General features: G+C 41.0%; 1 protein-coding gene across 5 annotated transcripts in view; it reads right to left on the bottom strand.

Annotated features, from left to right (window-relative positions):
• LOC135710982 (uncharacterized) overlaps positions 1-26,537 on the bottom strand; it is an 825,769-nt gene that overhangs the window by 196,349 nt on the left and 602,883 nt on the right. For all 5 annotated transcript variants that reach the window (XM_065233717.1, XM_065233715.1, XM_065233718.1 and 2 more), the window contains exon 3: positions 9,907-10,214. In XM_065233717.1, coding sequence (XP_065089789.1) covers positions 9,907-10,214 — 308 coding nt within the window. The remainder of the gene's footprint in view (positions 1-9,906; positions 10,215-26,537) is intronic.

Below are 26,537 nucleotides of genomic sequence, written 5' to 3'. Positions count from 1 at the left end.
ACCAACTTTACGGGATACAGTCCGAAGTAACGGTTCTCTGGATGAACCATTCACAATACTGGAATTTTCAATGGCACTTCTTTCATCGAATAACTCTGCTCCGGGAAGCGATACGATCAAATTCGACCTTCTAAAAAACCTCCCCGATATCGCTAAAAGACGATTACTTAACCTATATAATTCATTTATGGAATTCAATATAGTTCCACCAGCATGGAGACAGGTTAAAGTAATAGGTATTCAAAAGCCTGGGAAACCAGCGTCTGATCACAATTCTTACCGTCCGATCTCTATGTTATCATGCCTGAGGAAATTATTAGAAAAAATGATCCTATTAAGACTTGACCATTGGGTTGAATCAAACAATCTACTTTCAAATACGCAATTTGGTTTCCATAAGAGTAAAGGAACAAACGATTGTCTAGCGATGCTTTCATCTGATATTCAACTGGCCTTTGCGCACAAGGAGCAATTGGCTTCAGTCTTTTTGGATATTAAGGGCGCATTTGATTCGGTTTCCATAGACATACTGTCAGATAATTTGCACAGTAGTGGATTACCCGGTATTTTGAATAATTTTTTGTATAATTTGCTGTCAGAAAAACAAATGACCTTCAATCTAGGTCAACTGACAACTTCTAGAATTAGCTACTTGGGCTTACCCCAAGGTTCATGTTTAAGTCCCTTAATTTATAATTTCTATGTCAAAGATATTGATAACTGCTTAGATAATCTATGCACGCTTAGACAGCTTGCAGACGATGCCGTGGTTTCCACGAGAGGTCCACGTGCAGAAATCTTGCAAAGACCATTGCAAAATTCCCTAAATAATCTGTCTCTCTGGGCAAGTAATTTAGGGATCGAGTTTTCACCGCAAAAAACTGAATTGGTAGTGTTTACAAGGAAGCGGTTTCCAGCCCAACTGCGTCTAAATCTTTTGGGCAGAGACATTACCCAATCTTTAACCTTCAAATACCTTGGAGTCTGGTTTGATTCCAAATGCACTTGGGGTACCCACATTACGTATTTGAAACAAAAGTGTCAACAAAGGATCAACTTTCTACGATCAATTTCCGGGACATGGTGGGGTGCTCACCCGGAAGACCTCATTGAACTATATAAAACGACTATTCTTTCAGTTCTTGAGTATGGCTCTTTTTGCTTCCTCTCGGCAAGAAAAACCCACCTAATTAAATTGGAACGTATTCAATATCGTTGTTTACGTATTGCCCTTGGCTGTATGCATTCAACACACAATATGAGCCTAGAGGTCCTAGCGGGCGTAAAACCCCTGCAGAACCGTTTCTGGGAGCTCTCATTAAGAATATTGATTAAATGTAGTGTCAGTAACAACCTTGTGATTGAAAACTTCGAAGAAATGCTCGAATTGAGCATCCAGTCTAGATTCATGCGTCATCGGATATTAGCCTTCCTTGCTATAACCCCTCTCGTGTATGCTTTACTAACTACAGTTCCCCCATTGACTATGATCTCTCCATGAAACAGGCTATTCAAGGAGTTCCAGATCAACTTCGACCTATCTCAATTCCCCGCATTTTTGCTGAAAAGTACCAACAAGTCAATTGCAATAGAAGATTTTTCACTGATGGATCACGCATTGATGGATCCACTGGTTTCGGCGTCTTCAATGAATACTCAACCGCCTTTCGGAAACTTCAGGAACCTTGTTCCGTTTATGTTGTTGAGCTAGCAGCAATCAACTTCGCATTGGGGATGATTTCCGATATGCCCATAGACCATTACTTCATCTTCTCGGATAGTCTCAGTTCGATTGAGGCTATTCGGTCGATGAAACATCTTATTTCCTTTCAAAGGTAAGGGAGCAGATGAGTTTGCTGGTCGAAAGATCAAATATGATTACCTTTGTATGGGTCCCCTCACATTGCTCAATCCCAGGCAATGAGAAGGCAGACTCTCTCGCAAAGGTGGGCGCAAAACAAGGCGAGATTTATGATAGAAGAATTTCACATGATGAATTTTTCCCATTAGTACGTCAGAGTTCTCTTTTAAGTTGGCAAAACGATTGGACAAATAATTCTCTTGGGCGGTGGTTACATTCCATTATTCCAAATGTTTCTTCGAGAGCGTGGTTCAAAGGTCTGGATGTAAGTCGGGGATTCATTCGAGTGATGTCAAGACTTATGTCCAACCACTACTCGCCAGACGCACATCTCTATAGAATAAACCTCGTTGACAGCAATATATGTAGGTGCAGAACCGGTTATGATGACATCGACACGCAGTTTGGTATTGCCCGGGTAATGACGCCTCCAGAGCACGACTATTGGATACCCTAGTGGCCCGAGATAGACAACCCTTCCGTGAAGTAAGAGATGTATTGGGAACACGTGATCTTCCCTACATGCAAGCGATCTACGAATTCCTTTGTTTGTCTGATGTTAGAGTTTGATGTGACTATCCCCTCCTTTCCAAATAATTTCCCGCCATTGTGTCCCAGTCTTATTATCCTCCTGTTCCTGTGCTACTTGCCCCTGCCCAGCCAGGATTTGGTCAACCGTCCGAGAGTAGTATCTGAAGGAGGCTTCAGAAACCAGTTTCCTACCTAGATCCTTCCAATTGAAATTGTTACCTATTAACCTCGAGCCCGCCACGAGTAATTGGTACCCAATACTAACCTAGAAATACTGCTATTTAAAATATAAATCAAACATTACTGATTTTGGCTCCGCAAAGTGTCACACACGACTGAGCCTAGTAAATAAACAAACTAGTTAAAAAAAAACTTATATGTTATGTGACGCTCCATTTATGTGCATCATACTGAACAGAAATTTACACTACTTTTTCAAAAGAGAAAGTCGATGAAGAGAATCAATTAAAGCAGATAGGACCATTTGAAATGTTCATCGAGAATGGCAAACCTTCTTGAGCTAAACCCTCAAACTCGTTTTATGTCATTGTACTACACAGTTCGAAAAAGTAGTGTAAATTTATGTTCAGTATGATGCACATAAATGGAGCGTCACATATAATATAAGTTTACATTATATATCATGTAAAGTTCTAAGACATTTCATGCAATATATCAAATATTGTATACAAAAGCCCATTGTTGTAAACAACATTGTTTAAAAGTTGCTCGGTTGCGTGAAATGAAATACAATTTTATGTGAATGAATGTTTACATCACTATTAATATTCAGAATTTTTATCTGTGTACGTGTACTAGGGGGGGGTGAAAAGTAACCTCCTTGACCGCCAGAATGCGCTGCCACTGCAGCTGATTGTTGTTGACTTGTTTGGCATCATGTTGAGTAGGGATAAAAACGATTTTCGTTCTCTCATAAAACATTATTTTTTGAGAGGCAAAACGGCAAAGGAAACAAAAGAAAAGTTGGATAAATATTATGAAGCTAATGCTCCGTCAGATTACACCGTAAAATATTGGTTTCGAGAGTTTCGTGGTGGCCGCAACTCCACTACCGATCAAATCCGCAGTGGCAGGCCCTCCGATGCGGTTACAGAGGCAAAGTCAAAGAAATACATGAAATGGTGTTGGCTGACCGGAAAGTGAAGATGCGCGAACTAGCAGTTACCGCAAAGATTAGTACTGAGCGCACACGACATATTTAAGGCGAGATTCTGCATATGAAAAAGTTATGCTGCCGCTGGGTGCCACGCAGGCTCACTCCTGACCAACAACACGAACGCGAGAGCACTTCGAAAGAGTTTTTGGATTAGCTGATGAGGAATTGGGTGGACTTTTGGCGTCGATTGGTAGCTGTTGATGAAACCTGGATCCACTATTACACCCCAGAGAACAGAATCAGTGCCCGGCAATGGAATTAAGCCGGCACGAGTGCATGATTGCTCCGTCAATTTTCGCTGCAAAGTTTGGCCAAGTTGATTCCGCAAGATCGTTCTTCACAGATGGATCACTTATAGAGGCGTCCGCTGGTTTTGGTATTTATAACGAATTTCATAGCTCCTCTCGAATGCTTCAAGCTCCTTGTTCCATATATGTTGCTGAGCTGGCGGCAATACATTATACACTAGAAACTATCGCCTCACTTATCCCAGATCACTACTTTATTTTTACGGATAGTCTCAGTTCTGTGAGGCTATTCGCTCCATGAGGCCGGTAAAGCACTCCTCGTATTTTCTCATGAAAATACGAGAGCTTCTAATTACTTTATCTTTAAGATCTTTTGTCATCACCTTTGCATGGGTCCCATCGCATTGATCGATTCCGGGCAATGAGATGGCGGGCTCACTTGCTAAGGTGGGCGCCATGGAAGGCGATATTTACGATCGACAAATCGCCTACGATGAATTTTTCTTCATTTATCGTCAACAGTCACTCGCCAGCTTGCAATAAATGGAGGGAAGATAGTTTGGGACGATGGCTATATTCGATCATCCCTAAGGTGTCGAAAAGTCCTTGGTTCAAAGGGTTGGAGGAGGGTCAAGACTTCATTCGTGTGATATCTCGCCTCATGTCCAATCACTATTCGTTAAACGCTCACTTGTTCCGTGTTGGACCGGTGGACAGCAATCTCTGTGAATGTGGACAAGGTTACCAGGACGCAGAACACATTATTTGGTCATGTGCTGAGCACCGTGGAGTCAGATCCGAGTTGTGCGAGGCTGACAACCTGATGTTCGGGATATTTTGGCTTGACGTGATCTGGAGTTTATGCATTTGATGTATGTTTTCTTAAAGAATATTAATCTTAGATTGTAGATTAGATTAATATTGTGTGCGCGTTTGTATTTTTTAAAATATATAGGGGAAATGTTTGCTTCGGCAATACCTTAACCTATTATCGTCAGGGGGTAAACAACGTCCTTGAGGGCTCAATTTTGGTACAGTCAAGATTCCTATAGTACGGATTCGTTCTAGCCAGATTCCTATAGTACGGTTGCCACTGAAGAGATAGCTTCCTGATGTCTATGGAGAAGTTGTTAAGCAGATAGTTGGTCACCTTTTGTTAATAGTCAGTTCCCGGTTAGTCATAAGACTGGTTCTGTGGAAGATCTGGAGCATCCGTGAAAGTAGTCATTTTATGAAACTGCTCCTAAAGATCCGCGGTTTTTTTCAAAACCACTCAAAGACGTCTTATCAGAATGAATTTGGAGTTGTGACCCGAAAATGGATGCTGGGGACTACGGGATGGTTCATTAAAAGATCCGGAACATCCGTAAAAGTGGTCAATTCATGAAACCAAAGAACTCCGTGGTTTTGTCGAAACCACTCATAGGTGTCTCAACAGAATGAATTCAGAGCTTTTAATTGAATATGGACTCTGGAGTTTATGCGATGGAACATCCGTAAAAGTGGTCAATTCATGAAACAGATCAGAATTAAATCAGAGTTGTGACCAGAAAATGGACGCTAGGGACTACGGGATGGTTCACTATAAGATCCGAAACATCCGTAAAACTGATCCATAATTGAATCTGATCCTAGAGCTCTGCGGTTTTTTTGAAACCACTCATCCCTAGTAGCAAGCTTGTCACATATCAGTTGTAGAAACTTATTTAAGACTTATTTCAGTCATAAACAAGTTGCTGCAACTTTACTTAACGGAAGTGTGCTACTCGGGATAGACGTCTTATCACAATGAAATCAAAGTTGTGACCAGAAAATGGTCCCTGGGGGCTATGCGATGGTCCTCCGGAAGATCCGGAACATCCGTAAAACTGGTCAATTCACGAAACAGATTCTAAAGCTCCGCGGTTTTTTCGCAACCACTCATAGACGGCTGATAAATATGAATTAGGTTTTGTGACCAGAAAATGGATGCCAGGGATCACGGGATGGTTCACAAAAAGATTCGAAAAGTGGTTAATTCATGAAACCGATGCTAGAACCTCGCGGTTTTTTCAAAACCACTCATAAAAATCGTATCAGAATGAAATTGGAGTTGTGTTTGGAAAATGGACTCTGGAAACTACGGGATGGTATTTCGGAAGATCCTGAACATCCGTAAAAGTGGTCAATGCTTGAAAATGATCCTAGAACTCCACGGTTTTTTGAAACTGTGTGGGGCGAGTCGATCTATCCGTGCGCCACACTATATTGTGTACCCAAGCAACATGGCTTGTCATAAATAAGTTTTTTTTTTTTTTTTTCCTTTGGTTTGTTTTTTCCGTCGATCTTGTTTTCCGTGCTGAGCACCAATGCTATCGACGTGCCAGGAAGGCAGCTCCCACACCTGGACCCTACCTATCGACCCATCAACTCATGAACCGGGGACCAACTGCTTTACTTCCCATCCGAAAGAAGGCGTGATCAGAGATGTTATGCCTCAGAACATCCCGGCGGCGCCGACTGGGATTGAACCCAGGCCTGCTGGGGTGAGAGGTAATCACGCTTACCACTACACCACCGATAAATAAGTTGAAGATACTTTTTAATGACTTACGTAAAGAATCAATAATACTGTAATATACGTCATTTAATACATTTATATAACCTAAAAAGCGCAAGACGTGGAGCTTATACAACTTAATACTGGTTTTATAACATGTTTTGGTAACATCATAAAAACCAGCGGCAAAAAAAACAATCAAAAAAACTTGAGCATGGGATTTGATCACTGGTCCTTGGCGTGGTGGACTTATTACTTCCTAACTAGACCAACTCCGCTTGATGAGAGGTTTGTTATAAGTATCTATCATGTTCTTGCCAAAGGTATGAAAATAATATTCTCGTTCAACACGCTTTCGATCCGTTATAAAGATGTTTTGTTAGCAGCAAAGTGTACATCTATTTGACAGAGTGTTATTTTAAAGTATTTTCAACTCCTTATAAGACAACCTGCACATTTTCAGTTGTATTAATTTATGAGATGTCATAAACAAGTGTTTTCAACTTTCTTTATAACAAACCTCCGAATACCTCATAAGAAACTGTCAATCACTGCGTGAAGAGACAGTCCGGCTCAATGGCGCCGTCAATGTTTACGTCAATCTGGAAAGTTCAGAATCTCTTCAAAACTTTTTAAATTCAACTAAGATTGATTTTGTATACGTCAAGTTTTATAGTGGTACTAGCTGAGTGTGCCCGGTCTTGCTCGGGATTCAATATTAGCTTGAGTTTATGCGCCGATTTAAAAAAGCATGCTATATTGTACGTAGCCCCCCCCCCCCCTATTATCTAAGGGGCTACCCCCTATGATTATCTCTTTATACCCCCACACTCGCCCCCACATGCCTAATTTGGTTCCATTTGCTTGATTATCAGAATAAATTCGAAGTTGTGACCGGAATATGGACTCTGGGGACTATGCGATTCCATATATTTTAGTCACAACTCTGAATTGATTCTGATAAGATGTCTAGAGGATCAGATTGATTAATTGACCACTTTTACAGATGTTACGGATCTTCCGGTGGACCATAACGTGGTCCTCTGGGTCCATATTCAGGCCACAACTTCGAATTTATTCTGATAAGGCGTCTATGAGCAGTTTCGAAAAAAAAACATAAAGCTCAGAATCATTTTCATGAAATGACCATTTTCTCGGATGTTTCGGATCATCCAGAGGACCATACCGTGGCGTCCAGGGTCCATAATTGGATCACAACTCCGAATTCATTCTGATAAGACGTCTAGGAGTGGTTTCGAAAAATCCGCTGTGCTCTAGGATCAGATTCATAAATTGACCACTTTTACGGACGTTCTGGATCTTTCAGTGGACCATATTGTGGTCTCCAGTGTCCATATTCCAGTCACAACTCCGAATTAATTCTGTTAAAATGTCTAGGAGTGATTTCGAAAAATCTGCTGAGCTCTAGGATTAGTTTCATGAATTGACCACTTTTACGGATTTCCCGGGTCTTCCGGAGGATCAGACTCGTGACTTTCCGGATGCTCAATGTTCCCAAAAGGTGGCAAATTTTCTGTTTAGTAACTTTACAGAAGACACCAGGAAGTTATCTCTTCATTACCCTACAATAAGCGTTTGTCCCCAATTAGCTCTAATCCCATATGCTACGTGTATTCGTTAATGCCGATTCCTATAGTGCGGTCCCTATTATCCATACTATATGAATCTTGACTGTATGTGGATACATTGTGTTTGAGAGCATCCATTGGCCAAATTTAAGTGCTCTAGGACTTTGTTTACCCCCCTGACGATAAAAGGTTAAGGTATTGCCGAAGCCAACATTTCCCCTATTTGTTTATGTAATAACTGTATGATTACAAAGCTATAAGATATAACGTTGATAGGATTTTTTAATCATAAATCATCTCCATCTCCCTCTCCCTATCCATACAATTGTCATCCACTAACCTCGAGAAGACCGTGAGTAATCGGTGCAAATCCACTCATTTTAGATTTAAGACATCAACAATGTATAACTTGGCTCTGTAAAGTTTATTCGAATGAGCCTGTACAAATAAAGCAATTAAAAAAATAAATTTGTAAGAAAGGTCGTCAACATTTATTTAAGTCTGGGTAAGCTGGAACTCATTCGGCATGATGACCATTCAACCTAATGACCATTCGACCTAATGACCATTCGGCCCTAGTGACAATTCAGACTAAGGGGAGATGCACATATTATGTCACGCATTAAGGGGGGCGGGCGTTTATGATCTGGTGCCAAGCAATGCATTAGGTATAAGAAAAACGTCACGAAAGAGGGGTTTAATTTTCCTCAATTTAGCATGATAAATGGATCGCCCCTAATTATCGAATAATGATCATTCGACTTCACATTTTTTCTTAAGTTCTTATATGACTCATATTTAATCAATTTTTTATCCCATATCAATTAAATATTGAATATCAAGTTGATTAAATGTTTACAAAGCCAATTTTCTAACCATTTATTGTTAATTTGAGTAATATTAGCTTTCTACACCTTTAATTAGTCAGTGATCAGCCTTTGTTCTTGTTGTTCAGCTTGCATTGTTACTTGGAAAGTCATAGCACTTCTGGTATTTACTTTAAATCAGTACCGATATTCTCCCCCGCTATTTGGTTGTGCCAATCGTCCATTCTTCTTAAAATAAAGCAAATCACCGCTCAAGAGACCTGAAAAAACATCAATTCCAATCCCTTAATCTGTCCTAAAGAAACAAACCATTTTATTGTAATACCTACACCACCACCACCACACTGTCCATCCCACCCCACCGCCAGACCAACGACGGACAGCCAATAAACCATGATTGCAGCAGGAGGGAAAAAGGGTAGGGTCAGTAAATGATACACTTGATTAAATTTTGTTTGCTTTTGCACCACACTTCTTCCATACCGGTCCCGATCGGTTCGAACGACTGTGTCCCAACCCAACAACAAACCAAGTTTGACGAAGGTCACTATCCCGACTGTGAATACCCCGTGAAATGAAGGAAAGTAGACTAATTTGAGTCCCCCCCCCACCTACCGGTTCTCGACAGGGAAAAGAAGAATCAGAGACACAAAAAATCATAATCCTGACAAAGGTCACCATAAACTTCATCATAAAACTCATCCCGTCCCGTCGCGTTTGCCTTAAAAAGTAGATTCTACCGCCAAATAACTTGACATTTTATTCTAATTAATCCCCGCTGCTGAGCCATGAGTCGGTTCGTGGATTATTTGTCCGTCGGTCGAAAAAAAAAATAAATCTTGGGGGGCTTGGCGCAGAGTAATCCATCATTTGCGTAACACCAATTAATAACCGACCTTCGTCTCTACTTTGGCCGTTGGAGTGACTTTCACTTTTTCCGCTTCTTTCGGTGGTGACCGAGCTAAACTCCGGAACATGCCAAAGTCCCTGTCCAATTTCGGTAGATGCTAATATTAATTAATTATCCCCCTCGGAAGCCACCGCAAGGAGCGTGATGGAACTTCTTTCGACAACAAAAACCGGAATGCTGCGCTGCGCTCAAGTGGGGGTCAGAGTCGGTGTGGAAACACTTACCGCTGGCCGGAGCTTTTGCTGCCAGCGGACGAGATCTGTTGGCTGGAATCGTCCTCGTCATCCCGGGAGGTGGCAATCGAAGCCGTTCCGGTGTTGGTCCCCGGCGACAGGAGCGTCGGGCTGAGCAGCGTCGATGGGTGGTTTCCGACGGGGACCATGGCCGAAGATGTACCCCCAATGCCACCGACGCCTCCGACGCCGCCTCCTCCTATGGTTGCTATGGCCGAACTGGGACTGGCGACACTGGTGCCGGTGGAAATCGTCGCACATGTCGGTATCAGCGCCGAGTTCGGGTTGGCTGGGTCCATCTGGAAGGAAAAGAAGATGAGAGAGAGAGAGAGATGGGGGGTACCATTAGTGAATTGTTTCCTGCATGATTGACACATTCTAACTTTAGGAAGAAAGCAACATTTTAAGCCAAAAAACGATTGTTTCATGCAAAGGTCGGATCATTCTGAATCGATAGAGTTTTATGGATTATGTCCTGAGGCAAACAAACAATAATAAAAAGATTACCACCCACATGTCCCAAATTCAGCATAGCCATTGGACAGCGAACTGGTCTTTCCTAAAGGCCAAAATACACGGTTCAAGTGACAGTCGGTGTTCAATTGTCTTGACATCGAATAGAACAAATCTATCATCGACCAGCTGTCTGGTCGTTCATTTTGCAGTTCAAGTTAATTGAATCATCTAAACCGGGATTAAAGGCAAAAATGGAACAAAGTGTAATTTGGGAAAAGCAAAACCAATGTGCTGCTGGTCGTCATCAGTCGGTTGTACGCTAGGGTTACCCAAAATATATGTTTGTCGTGGATTCAAAGGGGTCGCCTTTTCAATGGTAAATTTATACCTTTGAAATATTGTTCTGGAGCGACGCAACTTTAACTCCAATTTGGGACTACGTCCGATGGCTTGTGTCTGATCCACCCTATAGTACACGATTGCCAAAAGAAGTTCTGGTATGTAGCTATCCTAATCCTCTTTTAAAAACCCCCCACTCTCTGCCCGAACTATTCATCAGAAGGAGGGATGCTACCGTAGAATCCCGTTAGTTTGAATAGCTACAATTGCATGCCATTAAATGGCGCTACATTAGAATTCGTTGATCTGGTTCCCCTTCACAGGTGCATAAAGCAATTGGGCACCTGTGCAGGGATACAAGTTCAACCGTCGTTTAATTGCAATTTTAGATACTCAAAACAACGGGGTTCTACGGTACTGCATCAAGCTCGTTGTGTTCATCCATGCCTAGTCCGAGTTGGTCGTACCAAAAAAGGCTGAGTCAAGCAATGCAAAACGAGAAATTTCAAAAGCGATTTCCATAGATATGCTAGTGGAAAAACGGTAAAGTTGTTTAAAGGAGTACAGGAATACCGGGGAAAATGTGAAAGTCTATCAAAATGCTTATATAGCTAGTTGAGGTGCAAGGAATGGTGAACGTGACTGAAATGTTCAACTCTTTCACTTCAAACGAGGCGAATGGCGTTGATACAACATGGCCTTTGGATACAAGAATGTTGGTGTTGTTCACTTGGTTCGTTTATAATGGTCATTAATTTGATCGCTTGAATCTGGTAGTAACGGAGAGCATTTTTTGTATCAATGAGAATTTCATCGGTTGGTTGAATAATCTTTGAAGACCGATGATAGCGCTATGCAAGCCGTAATTAGTTCCAATAAGTGGCAATCGAAGCATCCGGTTGTTTCTGTCGCGACGAGTGTTGAGAGGTTCTATGTGTATCAATGAACAACGTTCCTCATAGGGCCTCCTAGTAATCACCGAAGTGCGTAGCGAATGAATCTGCGTTGAACTGACTCGATTCGCTCAACTCCATTATGAACCCTTTTTTCAAAAAGCTGCGTAATATTCTGATGTAGATCGTACTAGGGAACAGTTTAACTATTTAAGGCAGTACACGTCAGTGAAATCCTTAGCTATCCTTAAAACACAGAACAGATAAGTAACATGGGAATCAGAAACAGAGGCATTTAAATTTCAATTGGTAGTGACACCTAGCGGTGGGGAGAACGCTTTTTACACTCAAAATTTATTTACACTTATACCACCTTTTACCATTTATACCAAACATACCCAAGATTCATATATTGAAAGGTGTGTACACTTCTGTTGGTGCTTATGTATAGTGTCTGTAGGAAAGATGAGAACATCTTATTCATTTTTAAGAGTATATGCTTCTTTTGAATTCTTATTCTTCTTCTTCTACTTCGCATTTAAACTTATTACTTGTCGCATATAAGCTTATTGCGTGCTCTAAGCTTAGTGTTATACACAGCAAAAAAATATGTAATTGGATTGACCTGGGTGCAGCAGTTTGGATGTAATATTCAACAACTTTTTTTTCTATGTAGATGCACTTCCACAGTTATTTATTGAGAGCTTTCAATGCCGGTATCATTTTACATTAGCATAATTGTGTGGCAAGTACAATTATACCGAAGACATCATATCAAGAAGACTGGCAACTTTGCCAGAACCCAGGAGAGATACTGTAGCGCTGCCTCTATAGTTTATTAGCTCTATTACCAAAACATACGCAACCAATACAAACTGCGGTGGATAAAGCAGTTTTCCAGTATGTAGATTTTAGAAAAATCGGCGATTTCTCTTCAAACATTGCTTCTTGGTATGAGCATTTTTTTTAGTAATAGTGACATTATCGAGGGGCACATCTTAATCTCAATCCTAGATGCTCGAAAAATCTAACGCTAGCGAATAACTCTACGCAAAGTATTTTACGTTTCAAGCCTCTAAATCTATCTACTATCTATTTTATGCTCAGATCAATTTCCATCCACAGATTTCATCAATGCTTCTTGCAAAAGCAAAGGGTAAGTAAAATGCTAATTGTGGAGTGGGACGATCACATTAAATAAAAACTATGTATGCATTTCTGCTAATTCCAGTACGATTATCATAATTCCGTACAGTTTGATATTCAAAAACACATTTGGAATAAAACATATTCAAAGTTTAACGATAGAAAATAGGGGAAATGCTTCTTTATCTATAATCATCAGTGGGTATTTATTTGTATCATGTTCCAATGCATTGTTCTGCAAAAATAAACACTCTAAGACTTTATTTACTCCCCTTGCGGTAAAAGGGAAAGAAGTTCCGAAGCCAACATTCCCCCTAATTAAAAAATATCCAATGTTTCATTCATCCTGAATTCTCAAAACTATATTCAATACACATGCAGATCGCTCTACCAGTAGGATTTGAAAATATCTTGGGTTGTTAGAGGATATGTCGAAGGAATGGCAGGGAGACTCTCTTTACTCTAATGGCATTTCTCATAGCCGTGTGCGTTTGTGTTAAAAAGCAAAACATCTTCCTTCTTTTACTTTTTATGCGTAAAAATCGTCGTCCAGAAAAAGCGAAATGATAATGCATTTCAGCGTAGAAAAAAAATCGTTCCATTCACGAATGATGACCCCATTGTTTACGGTTTATGAGAGGGAAAGCGAATACGAGCTTATCTGTCATATAGCATATAGTAACTTGCCATCTCTTTTGTTCTTTCAGTCCTCCTGGTAGCAGTTAGTGGGCAATGACATTTATATAAGGTCACTCCACTGCGTCCTAGCAAGAAGTACGGTCGACTTAGTTCGCGCTCCGCTATTTTGGAAGTTTTCTCGATATTCGCTTGATTTAAATTATCAGTTTTTCTCGCTTAGTGTTTCCTGACATAGTTCCCAGTTAAACAATTAACTAAAAGTGGGTTTTTTTCTGAGAAGAAAGTGTGTTTTCGGCATCATCGGAAGGAAAATTGTTTTTACGATTGCCAATTCGCCAACCATTTTGCGCACCATCGGTGCGTGGTAACGCATACCTGCACACGGATCATCGTCATCGAGTGTCAGCATCTGCCTCCGCATTTACACCGCTCATCTATCATCGTGTGTTCAGCTGAGTGCCGACCCTCATACAAACACACACCAACGAAGACCGCCCGCACACGCTGATCGAAGATCATCCACGCTGCGCATCGCTCCGCTGCTGCTGTTTAAACGCTCGGTGTGATAGTATAGGATTATCAGATAAGTTTATGTTCTTGTTTCTCTCTTTCGCCCATCAGTTAAATTTTAAGTTTGTGTTCTGTGTTTGTAGTTTTTTTTTGTGTGTATTGTGTCCGAGTGATTATCGTTTCAGTGGTAGAGCGTTTTTCGCTCCCACTAGTACGGCAAAATGGACATTTTGTCGCAAGACGAAATGGACGTTTTGTCGGAAGATGACACCACTTTGCCACGCGATGGCAAGAAGGGTCGAAAACGTACGTCATCTCAGAAGAAAGATGATGTCATCCCTGGTTCACCGTCTCAGTCTGGCAAAGGGCAGGCTCAGATAAACCCCCGATCGTGAGCCTATCCAGATGACTCGACTGGCCCATGGGTTGTCTACTTTCAGCCCAGAAACAAACCTTTGAATGTAATGCAAATTACTAATGATCTGACGAAGCGATACTCGGCCGTGACTGAAATCACGAAGTTTAGGCACAATAAACTTCGTGTCTCCGTCTCTAACCCGAAGCAGGCTAACGAGATTGCTGCCTCCCAGCTCTTCACGCTCGAGTATAGAGTTTACATCCCAGCTCGTGATGTGGAGATCGAAGGTGTGGTCACCGAAGCGAGTCTGACCCCCGAGATCTTGGAGAAGCAGGCGGTTGGCCGTTTCAAGAACCCTTTGTTTCCCCCGGTGAAGATACTGGATGTCCAGAAAAGGTTGAAGAATGCGAAGCAGCTAATTGATTACTCCAGCTAGCAATCATCAGCGAATGGTGCATACATTACCCCACCTGAGCTTCCTGTTTCTCCAGGTGAGCTTACGAATGGTATATGTCTCGCCGAAGTCCGGCAGGATACTGCACCAAATTTGAATGAGCCTTCTTGGTTACAGTGCAATGAAGATATCAACCTTTGCCGCACATCTCTTAACGTCAACGCAATCATCACCTTGGCCGATGACGTCAACCACTCAGGAGCGGCCTTCCCTGTTTTTCCAGGTTAGGCAAACAGTGGTATATGTCTCGCCGAAGCCGGGCAAGATGCTATCACGAAATTGAATATTATTCCCACGTTCCAGCCCGCTGTCGACTCAGTACAAACCTCTGCTAACACAACGCTCTCTGATGACATTGAAGATATCAACATCACTGTAAACACCGCGCCTTTCGGCACTGGGGATTTTTGTGCATATCACTCGGTTGCACTTCCTGTTTCACCAGGTAAGCTAAACAGTGGTATATGTCCCGCCGAAGCCTGAAAGGATACTGCACAATCTCTGAATAGTAACCACCTATTTCAGCCTGTCCGAGAAGAGTCCACCATCTCTTTGCTTCAGCCTACTACTACCACCTGCGACGTCGAAACCCACGAAACTGGTCGCCCACGCTGTGTTATTCGTACCGACAACATCGTAAGCTTCTACTACCAGAACGTTAGGGTCCTCAGAACCAAAATAGAAGACTTCTTTCTCGCTGTCTTGGAGATGGAGTACGACATCGTTGTTCTCTCAGAAACCTGGTTAAACAACGAGATCTCATCGCCTCAAATCTATGGGCCACAGTATCAAGTGTACCGTAAGGATCGCGATCCCATACGATCTGGTAAGACAAGAGGTGGTGGGGTACTAGTAGCTGTGCATACTCGATTGAGCTCCAGCATTTGTTCTGTCGCAGTGGAAGCAGATACAGAACAGATTTGGGTAGTTATAGATGCAGGAGCTAGACATGTTTACGTAGGGTCCGCTTACATTCCTCCTGATCTGGCAGGCAACGTGAACATTATTAGTAAGTTCGTTGAATCAGCTGATAGAGTTCTAACCCAAGTAACATTTTAAGTTTTATGAAATACTACAAAGCAACTATAAAACAACATTCATAAAACCCTGGTCAAGGCTATTTTGTCATTAATGCATGCACCAAAACCTCATTAAGACTAGAATATGTCTAGTTGGCCCACCCTGGAGAAGGTTCTGAAGGGTGTATTCTCGAAGCTCTTTAAGATTGATTTACTGCAAAAGGTTGTATGACGAACGCATTGAGAACCATTTTAAAGCTACAATAAAAGCTATTTAGCAACAATAAAAACCCTCTCCGAGCCATTTCCCCTAGCCGCATGCTGAATCTACTAGGAAAGTATCAATCAAGATAGAAAAGGATTTATGAATCCGATCTTATCAAAATTAGTAAAATAGAAACTGATGGTATAAAAATCTTGTTGAATATCCAAATTTATTACAATAGTTTTAAGTGACCTAGTTTTAAGTGCCATATTAAATTTTATGTGAAATGTACGTGAAAACATCGAAAAAATTAAGTCCACCCTCGTAAAACGTCGATTTGACCAATTATTTAACATTGAAAAAAAAAATATATTCTTCAGATCGAGCTTGGTCGACATTTTTTTAAATGATTTTCGCATTTAAATGTTTGCTCATTGCTAAATTTACCAAAACATAGTTATATCTAAGGAAATATAGATTGAAAATCGAAGATTGTAAAAAACAAGCAAACTAATTGTAACATGGCGGTGGCATAAAAGTTGATTTTCATGGGTCATTTGTGAAAAAGTTGTTTTGCTTTTAAGAAATCCTTAACAAAATCCTTAGGTTGTAAAATGGCTTTTATGAAGAAAACTTGTAAGGACTGGAGATCTAGCGATGAAACGTGAAATGGCCGATCTGAACAAGGAGATTGCTTCCAGAATGGTCTCACTCCGGAACGAAAGTTTCGGGCGGCTTGTCCAGAATCTGGACGACCGCTCCAGACCATTCTGGAAAGTTGCCAAGGTCTTAAAGACGCACCCTAAACCCATTCCGCCACTAAAAGATGAAAATGATGACGATCGGCTCATAATCACCCCTCAGGAGAAAGCAAATGCGATTGGTGAGCATATTGCCAAATCGCACTTGCTTGGCTTCAACATCCAAAGTCCGCTCGAAGTTCAGGTTGAGCAATGCGTACTCAACTTTGATTCCTCCCCTTGTGCCATCCCTCCGGAGGATAGAATCACAGTTGAACAGATTTGCTCAGCGCTGAAATGCACCAAAAACATGAAGGCCCCCGGGTTTGACGGAATATTCAACCTAGTGTTGAAAAATCTCAGCATGAAGGTTCACTCTCTGCTGGCTGCTGTCTTCAACAGATGCTTGGAACTGCACTACTTTCCAAGCATCTGGAAGACAGCGAAAATCATACCTATCCGCAAACCCGGGAAGGACCCAACGCTAGCTTCAAGCTACAGACCAATCAGCCTCCTTTCAGCGCTGAGCAAATTGTTCGAGAAACTCATTCTCAATCGTTTGCTCAAGTTTGTCGAGGAAAATAACATTCTCCTTCCGGAACAGTTTGGGTTCAGAAAGGGGCACTCCACCAATCACCAGCTAGTGCGGGTGATGAATAACATCCGAAGTAACAAAGCTGTATCCAAGTCCACAGCCATGGCATTGTTAGACGTTGAGAAAGCGTTTGATAATGTCTGGCACAATGGGCTTGTATACAAGCTTTGTAACTTCAACTTTCCATTACATCTGGTTAAAATCACCCGTAGCTACCTCCAGCAAAGGTCGTTTAAGGTATCGTTGAATGGTTGTCTTTCCGACACGTTTTCCATCCCTGCAGGAGTCCCGCAAGGCAGTCTGCTGGGCCCCTTGCTCTACAGCATTTACACTTCCGACATTCCTCCCCTTGGAGACGGTTGCGTGTTTTTCCTGTTCGCAGATGATACCGCAATAGCCGTCAAAGGAAGGATGCCTCGCGAAATAACGAACAAACTTCAACGATGCCTTAACGCCTTTGCTGATTATGCCACCACGTGGAAAATCAAAATCAATGCTTCCAAAACACAAACAATCATGTTCCTCTATCGACAATCACCCAAACTAAAACCGGCTCCCTCTTGTACTGTAATCATGGATGGCACAAGGGTTGAGTGGTCCGCCGAAGTAACCTATCTCGGGATGTTGTTTGACGAAAAGCTTCTATTCCGCTCGCATGTGGAGAAAACCGTAGTCAAGTGTTCCGCCTTGGTTAGGTGTCTGTATCCGCTGATTTGCCGCAGATCCCGCCTCTCAAGGGTGAACAAACTGGCCGTCTACAAACAAATCATAGCACCTGCGATCCTCTACGCAGCTCCGGTGTGGGAATCATGTGCACAGACTCACAGGAACAAAATTCAGGTAGCTCAGAATAGAGTGCTGAGGATGGTTCTTGATCGTCCTTTCGACACTAGAATAACAAATTTACATGAAGAGGCAGGCATTGCCAAAATAGATTCCAAAATTAACGAAATTAAGACTAAATTTGCACAAAAATGTAATTTATCAGAACATGCTTTGATAAGCAATTTGTATATAGTAGGTTAGGTGTACATAGTAGTTGTAGGTTAGTTGTAGTTGTAAATAGTAGTTATAAGTAGTCTCCTTTTTCCAATTCAAATCAAACCAATCCCACCAAGGTGGTCATACTTTAAAATAGGCCTGATAGGACTAGGAACTGTAAATAATAATTAAAATCTCAAATGTACTAAAGTTGAAAAGACGCATCTGTGTCACTTAAAAAATTCATACATGTAAACCACACAATCACAAGAAATAAAGATCATTTAAATGGCAAAAAAAAAAATGCGCTATCGGACTTTTTCGGCAGATGCGGTACAAGCCACAACAGCAGCAGCAGTAACCAGCAGCAGTATTAACCAGCAGCAGTGTAACAACAACAGCAGCACCAGCACCTATCCGACAATAAGTCGAGTAAGCGAGTGGCATCGCTCTCGCTTGTCGACAACGATCCAGTAGAAGCAGACCAGGGTAGAAGTTGGCTGTTTTTCGTAGCGGCATCCGACAATAAGTCGAGTAAGCGAGTGACATCGCTCTCGCCTGTTAGTAAAGATTTTCGAGGAACCTGCGGCCGGATCATCCAAATCAAAGAATATGGCAGATCTGCCTGGGTTCGATTGTCCTGCCGGTCGCGACAATGGCGCGGCAAATGAACCAACGGCTCCCCCAAAGTAAGTTTAAACAAAATGATAATAGTATCTGGGGTTTCGGTGGAGATAGACGAAACGCCCAATAGCTTGTGCATCCGGTGGTAAAAGACGGACAGCAATAATAATAAAAAAAACTGATGCAGGAATGAGTTTTGCAGAATACTGGGTTCCGGTGGAGATAGACGGAGCCCCAATCATCCATTAAAGCAACTTATAGAGAATTTTTTATTTCAACTGTTTTGTTGCAGAAAGATTTCCAAAAACCGTATTTTGAGAGAACTAACGGAGGCCATCAAAAAGAACAATACTTTGCGAGAACAAGTAGCACGACTTTCCGCTGATGCGGATCAGGGATTCGGAAGTGGATTTTATCAGGCTAGCTCACGTGAAGATTCTTTGATGCTAGCCAAAATGAACAACTGGAAATTGGGCACACTCAACATTCCAGAGTGTGTTCCGTCATCTGGCGAAGCGGATATAGACAAACAGGCGTACTGGAAAGATATCCTTATTTCTTCTCTTCAGCTTATTAACGCTGTAGATTAAGAAACAAAATTCGGTGTGTTTAAGATAAAGTCGGGACTAAAACTACGTGAAATATTCCAAGCAACATCTTCTGTCCCAGGAATGCCTGCAGTAACAATTCAGCAACCGTTTGGCATCCATTCTGATTTATGATGGTTTTATAACGGCAATGAACAATCCATTTAGTTTAAATGTAGCATTTTAAAGTGTAAAACATTCCTGCTTAGTAATTTAGCTTTTTGCTGTTTTAAAAACCTTTTGTAGTCTGGCAAGAAAGTCACAAACTGTCTTGTTTTAAAAATAAATTTAAAACAGTTATCAATCCCTCTTTAAAACTGTTCTGTTATTCAAGCATAAACGTCATTAGCAATTGTTTATTAATGTCTTGATGAAATACTTTATAAACGTGTTCTATCATTATAAATGCAACCATAAAACCATGAGGTTTTGCATTAGAGCAAAAAGCATTTATTGTTGCTTTTTAGGCTCTTTAAAGTGCATCATTAACTCCCCAATTTGTTTACAAATTGAGCTTAAAAGATGGTTCCTCATAGTTAATAAATGCCAAATTTATGAAAAGTAAATCACGAAGGATAGACGAAGTAGGAGGAAAAATTCAAGTCGATTTCAGCAAAATTTACTTCTTTAAAAGAACCAGCACACCATCAACGACTGACCATCTGGCGGAGAAGAGTAAAGTGAGCGTGGCCCTCGAATTCATAAAACAATGTCGAAAGTTTAAAAACATACCAGCCTTCTCCAGATCTTGCGAATAGATGACAATCGAAATAACAATCGACAGCAAACCACTGAAACCGATCCATAGCAGCGATTTTATTCGGCAAAAGAATCAACTCTTCGAAAATTTCATTCAAGCGTAAATCCCTGCATCGTTAGACGGTGCACTTCTGTAACCATCCGGAAGAAGGGGATCTTTTTCGGGAACGATTGCGCTTCCAGCTGTTCGAAATGCGAAATGTTGTAAAACAGTATCGCAAACTATCTGAGTAACTGCTCCCAATCCATCGGGAGAAAACTGCCTGGAAGAATCCTGGATCTCACAGCGCAACTATCGAAAGATAAACAAACTTTGACGTTTAACTTTTTGCAGGCAACTTTGCCTCCATAAATGCTGCCTTAAATCTGAATGGGTTAGGATCAAGCAAAATGGCTTTAGATAAATACAATTCAGCCTGTAAGTTTTCTTCATAAAAGCCATTTTAAAACCTTATTAATTTATTAATGAATTCTTGAAAGCAAAACAACTTTTTCACATATGTCCCATGAAAATCAACTTTTATGCCACCGCCATGTTACAATTAGTTTGCTTGGTTTTGTACAATCTTCGATTTTCAATCAATATTTCCTTAGATATAACTATGTTTTGGAAAATTTAGCAATGAGCAAACATTTAAATGCGAAAATAATAAAAGAAAATCTCGGCCAAGCTCTATCTGAAGAATATATATTTTTTTCAATGTTAAATAATTAGTTAAATCGACGTTTTACGAGAGTGGACTTAATTTTGTCGAAGTTTTCACGTACATTTCACATAAAATTTAATATGGCACTTAAAACTAGGTCACTTAAAACTATTGTAATAAATTTGGATATTCAACAAGATTTTTATACCATCAGTTTCTATTTTACTAATTTTGATAAGATCGGATTCATAAATCCTTTTCTATCTTGATTGATGCTTTCCTAGTGGATTCAGCATGCGGCTAGGGGAAATGGCTCGGAAAGGGTTTTTATTGTTGCTAAATAGCTTTTATTGTAGCTTTCAAATGGTTCTCAATGCGTTCGTCATACAACCTTTTGCAGTAAATCAATCTTGAAGAGCTTCGAGAATACACCTTTCAGAACCTTCTCCAGGGTGGGCCAACTAGACATATTCTAGTCTAAATGAGGTTTTGGCGGATGCATTAATGACAAAATAGCCTTGACCAGAGTTTTATGAATGTTGTTTTATAGTTGCTTTGTAGTATTTCATAAAACTTAAAATGTTACTTGGGGATGAGGAGACCCAACCGTTTTCGAATGCTATGGCTCGCTTGAATGATTACTACGGATCAAGGACCTACACTCTATCCCAACGGGGAAAACTCATGATGATGAGTCAGATGGATACGGAAAGCAGCGTCAATTTTGTTCGGCGTGTAGGATCAGCAGCAAAATTGTGTAATTACGGGTCAGACGAAGAAATGGAGGCCATGGTGAGAGTTATCACCAAGAATGCAAATGATACAAGAGTACGAGTACTAGCGCACCGTAACTGGGTAAAGCAAGGTTCAATGCAAGACCTTATTGACCTTGTACGCGACCGTGAAATAGAGAAATCAAATGAAGAGGAATTTCAAAGATCTCGTAGCCACAGTCAGACCATGAAAGTGTCAGCAGTTTCACAAGATCGTTCTGAGTTTCAAGGACATCGTGAATCTTTCAACTCTAACTGGTATCCCAGAGGATACCATCGAGGAAACCGCCGTAATGGAAGAGGTGGATATGGAATTTCACGAGGAAATTTTCGATCACAAGCACCTTCAAATTGCTGGCGATGTGGTAGCGCTTTTCATCGGGCGTCTGGATGCTTCGCAATCAACAAAGAATGCCGAGTTTGTGGACGGTTGGGTCACATTGCTCGGGCATGTGCTTCTCGTGGCACTTCTAATCCGCCTAGAAACCAGACCAGAGGGCTAAAGCGCTTTGCCGACCAGGAAGATTCGGGCGTTGAGAAGAAAATCGCAGCGATCGAAGATACAAAAGCTGAGTCATTCGACACCAAGGTATGCGAAAATGAAGATCTTGAATAATTTTTTTCGTTGAGATTTCCTTTTGTATTGAATTTAACTGAATTGTTTTGGAATAAAAATGACTAAATGTACACTGCATTACAGAAATTGCGTTTTGGATTATTACAATCACAGCAAACAGATGTACGCTGTACGACTCATGTCCAGTCATTAATCAAACCATCACGTGGGAAGGAAATTATCAAAAATAACAGCGCAATAGTTGAAGCGAAAGTTGCCGGTGTAAAAGTCGAGTTTTTGATAGATTCCGGCGCTCATGTTAATACTATAACTAAGTCGATGTTTGATGAGATTCTGGCCAACAGAAAAGCTGTATCCAAGATTCTTGCTTTGCGTTACTGTACTGATAAACCTTTGAAGGCATATGCGACCAACGGTCAGATAAAGGTTATTGCCAACTTTTTCGCTGAATTGTTTATCTCAGAGGACAGGCCAGTTATGGTGGAAAAGTTTTATGTTGTGGATGAATCAAGAGCACTTCTGGGCTTCAACACTACAATTAGGTATTGCGTCCTTGACGTTGGCCTAGACGTTCCAATACGTCATCATCGGTTGCTATCAAGCCAATGTGACACCGATACAATTTATTTTAAGTTAAGTAAGTTAAGTTTTAATTCCTGACAAGTTTCCAAAATTCAATATCCCTGCTGTTTCGTTAAGATACGACAAAGAGATGCCTCCAGCTCGTAATGTGTATACGAATATTCCGGTAGCGTTTAAGGAAGCCACAAGGCAGAGACTTAAAGATCTTTTGTCGAGTGGTATTATTGAGGAAGTGTCAAAAGATATGGATCGATCATTTTGCTCTTCCCTTTTGGTAGTACCAAAAGGAAAAGATGACATTCGTCTTGTCATAGATCTCCGCGGACCAAATCGTTGTATCTACCGCACACCCTTCAAGATGCCTACGTTCGAGTCGATAGTAATGGAACTACATGGTGCTCAATGGTTCTCCACCATAGATCTTACAAGCGCATTTCATCATATAGAGTTGAACGAAGACTCTCGGCATCTCACAAATTTTTTCGCTAGAGATGGAGTCTACAGGTACTGTAGGCTACCTTTTGGGCTTACTAACGCCCCGGACATATTTCAAGAAGTTCTTCAAACTGTTGTCCTTGCTGGATGCAAAGGGGCCGTTAATTACTTAGACGATGTAATGATTTTCGGAAGAACAAAGGAAGAACACGACGAAAATTTAACCGCAGTATTGAAATGTTTTAAAAACCACAACGTCAACATTAATGAAGCTAAATGTGCGTTTGGAAAACGCTCTGTTAATTTTCTGGGATTCATAGTCTCTGATGAAGGATGGAAAATAGAAAACGAAAAGATTGCAGCTATACAGAACTTCAGAACCCCGGAATCTTTAGCTGAGGTTAAAAGTTTTCTTGGTTTAATTAACTTTGTCGAGAAATTCATCCCACAAAGAGCAGATAAGACCTGGAGACTTCGAGAGTTCCCAATTAAATTTTTTTTTATTGGAATCATGCGCTGGAAGATGAATTTGAGTATGTCAGAACAACAGCTTGGAAGACCATCAAAACATTAGGTTACTTCAGGAGAGAAGATCGAACGGAACTCTACGTAGATGCCTCTCCTTATGGATTAGGAGCAGTTCTGGTACAGTTTGACGAAACTCAAAAAGAGGCTCTAGCAATGGTCTGGGGAGTTGAAAGATTTTCCATGTACCTCATGAGCCTAAATTTTACAGTGAGAACTGATGCCGAATCAAATGCGTTTATTTTTGGTGGACTACACAGGATCGGAAAACGGGCTGTATCTCGAGCAGAGTCATGGGCGTTACGGTTACAACCGTATGATTTCAATGTAAGCAGTATACCTGGAGAAATGAATGTGGCAGATGCCCTTTCAAGATTGGTCACACAATCGCAGACATCTGAGTCGTTTGATGATGGAGCCGATGAAAAACATCTGCTCTAATTGGCAAGAGTCAGAATGTCAATTAAATCAGAAGAGTGGGAGAATGGATTAACAAAATATGAATCTGAAGCAAAAGAGCTTACTATCCTGGGAAACATGCTGTTCAAAGGCGATAGAATTGTGCTACCTGAGGCCTTGAGAGCAAAGGCCATTAAATCAGCTCATCAAGGTCACATGGGAGTTGGATCAACTAAAAGGATATTACGACAGCATTTCTGGTGGCCTGGAATGAGTAAAGCAGTAGAGACGTTCATTCAAAATTGTGAGACATGCCTTTTGCTTTCGAAAAAGAATCCACCGATTCCTCTTACCAGCAGAGAGCTCCCTAACGGCCCTTGGGAGATTCTGCAAATTGATTTTTTTTACCGATAAGGAGTTCGGGTTTGGAGAATTTCTCGTGGTAGTTGACACCTACTCACGTTATTTGCATGTCTTGGAGATGCGCCACACTGATGCGGAATCAACCAACGAAGCACTTAACAAAATATTTGCTGTGTGGGGTTACCCGCTAGTTCTACAAAGTGACAACGGCCCTCCGTTTCAAAGTGATAAATTTGTGGATACTTGGGAGCACAGAGGTGTGAAGATTAGAAAGTCAATTCCTCTAAGCCCACAATCCAATGGAGCTGTTGAGCGCCAAAATGAAGGAATAAAGAAAGCACTGGCAGCATCAAGATTAGATAATATTAATTGGAGGAGTGCTCTGAACAACTATGTTCATATGCACAATAAAGTACGGCCCCTCAGTAGACTCGGAATAACACCATTTGAGTTACTGGTTGGCTGGAAACATAGAGGAATTTTTCCTGGCCTATGGAAAACTAATGATCAGTCAAAAGTAGATCGTGAAGATGTCAGAGAACAAGACGGATTTTCCAAGCTTGATAGTAAGAAACATGTGGATTTTCGAAGAGGAGCTAAACATTCTGATCTCACCGTTGGAGACAGAGTGGTCCTAGCACAATCTAAACGAATCAAATCAGATCCTACTTTTGGACCAGAAAAAATCACTGTAATAGCCAAAGATGGGGCAAAATTAATCGTCAAAAGTGATCGTGGTGTCGTATATTCGAGAAACGTAGCAGACGCCAAAAGGGCTATCGAGGTTATTATAGACGTATGGAAACCACAGAATTATGGTGATATTCTGGATAGCACAAAAACTCTCATAGCCGATGAACTACTGCAAGATACAGAGATGCACTACCAAAACGGTCACCAAAAAAATACGACTGAATCAAGTGAAACTGGAACTGATGAAGCTTTGCACAAACAACACATGCCGAACCGATCTGGCCATGAAGATCTGACCAGATCACGCCCTAGCCGTGAAAGAAGAATGCCGGATAAGCTGAAAAATATGGTTTTGTTTAACATTTATGATTAGAAATTAGAGGTAAGACAAATTGCAATGAAAAAAAAAAAGAAAAAAAAAATGCTTTGAGTGAGTTATTAATAGAAGATTTTGTTTTCACAGAAACCACTGAAAGATCCAGAGATGTGCTATCAAGAAACAAAATTCTCTGGAATCGATGAAGTTTGGTACCAACAACGAATGCGGAACCAATCTAGCCATGAAGAGCTGATCAGATCACGCCATATGCGAAAAAAAAAGAAAAAAAAAATAATACCAAATAGCCAAAAAGATATGTTTTGATTAGCATTAGAGAGTAGAGGCAAGAAGAATTGTAGAGACAGGATTGAAATAATAATTAAAAAAAATTAAATAATAATAATAATTATAATAAAAAATAATAATAATAATAATAATAATAATAATAAGAATAACAATATATACAAATGTATCAAAAAAGAAAAAAAGAAAAAAAGCAAGCGTCAATAAATCTCGCTTCTTACTAAAATCGTTATCATGATGCTCATTGGTCAGAAGAAAAGGGGAAATGAAACGATCTTGGGTATAAATAAGAGAGCACAAACTGCGCTCTCGGACCACTTAGAGTCAATGACGAACGGCTTATCACCAACGAAGAGAAGGCCAATGCGATTGGGGAGCACATTGCCCAGTCGCATTTGCTTGGCTCTAAAATCCCAAGTCCACTCGAGAACCAGGTTGCGCAGTGCGTCCAGACGTTAGATGCCTCCCCTTGTGCCGTCCCTCCAGAAGAACGGATTACAGAGGAACAAATTTGCTCAGCGCTGAAATACAGTAAGAACATGAAGGCTCCCGGGTTTGACGGAATATTCAACCTAGAGTTGAAAAATCTCAGCCCGAGGGTGCACTCGCTGCTAGCTGCCACCTTCAACAGATGCTTGGAGCTGCACTACTTTCCAAGCATCTGGAAGGTGGCAAAAATCATCCCGATCCGCAAACCTGGG

This window comes from Ochlerotatus camptorhynchus, unplaced genomic scaffold, assembly GCF_037179485.1.
Source record: "Ochlerotatus camptorhynchus isolate MF236.1 unplaced genomic scaffold, CSIRO-AGI_Acam_v1.1 ptg000412l, whole genome shotgun sequence".
Lineage (NCBI taxonomy): Eukaryota > Metazoa > Arthropoda > Insecta > Diptera > Culicidae > Ochlerotatus > Ochlerotatus camptorhynchus.
This window is presented reverse-complemented; position numbering and strand designations above follow the sequence as displayed.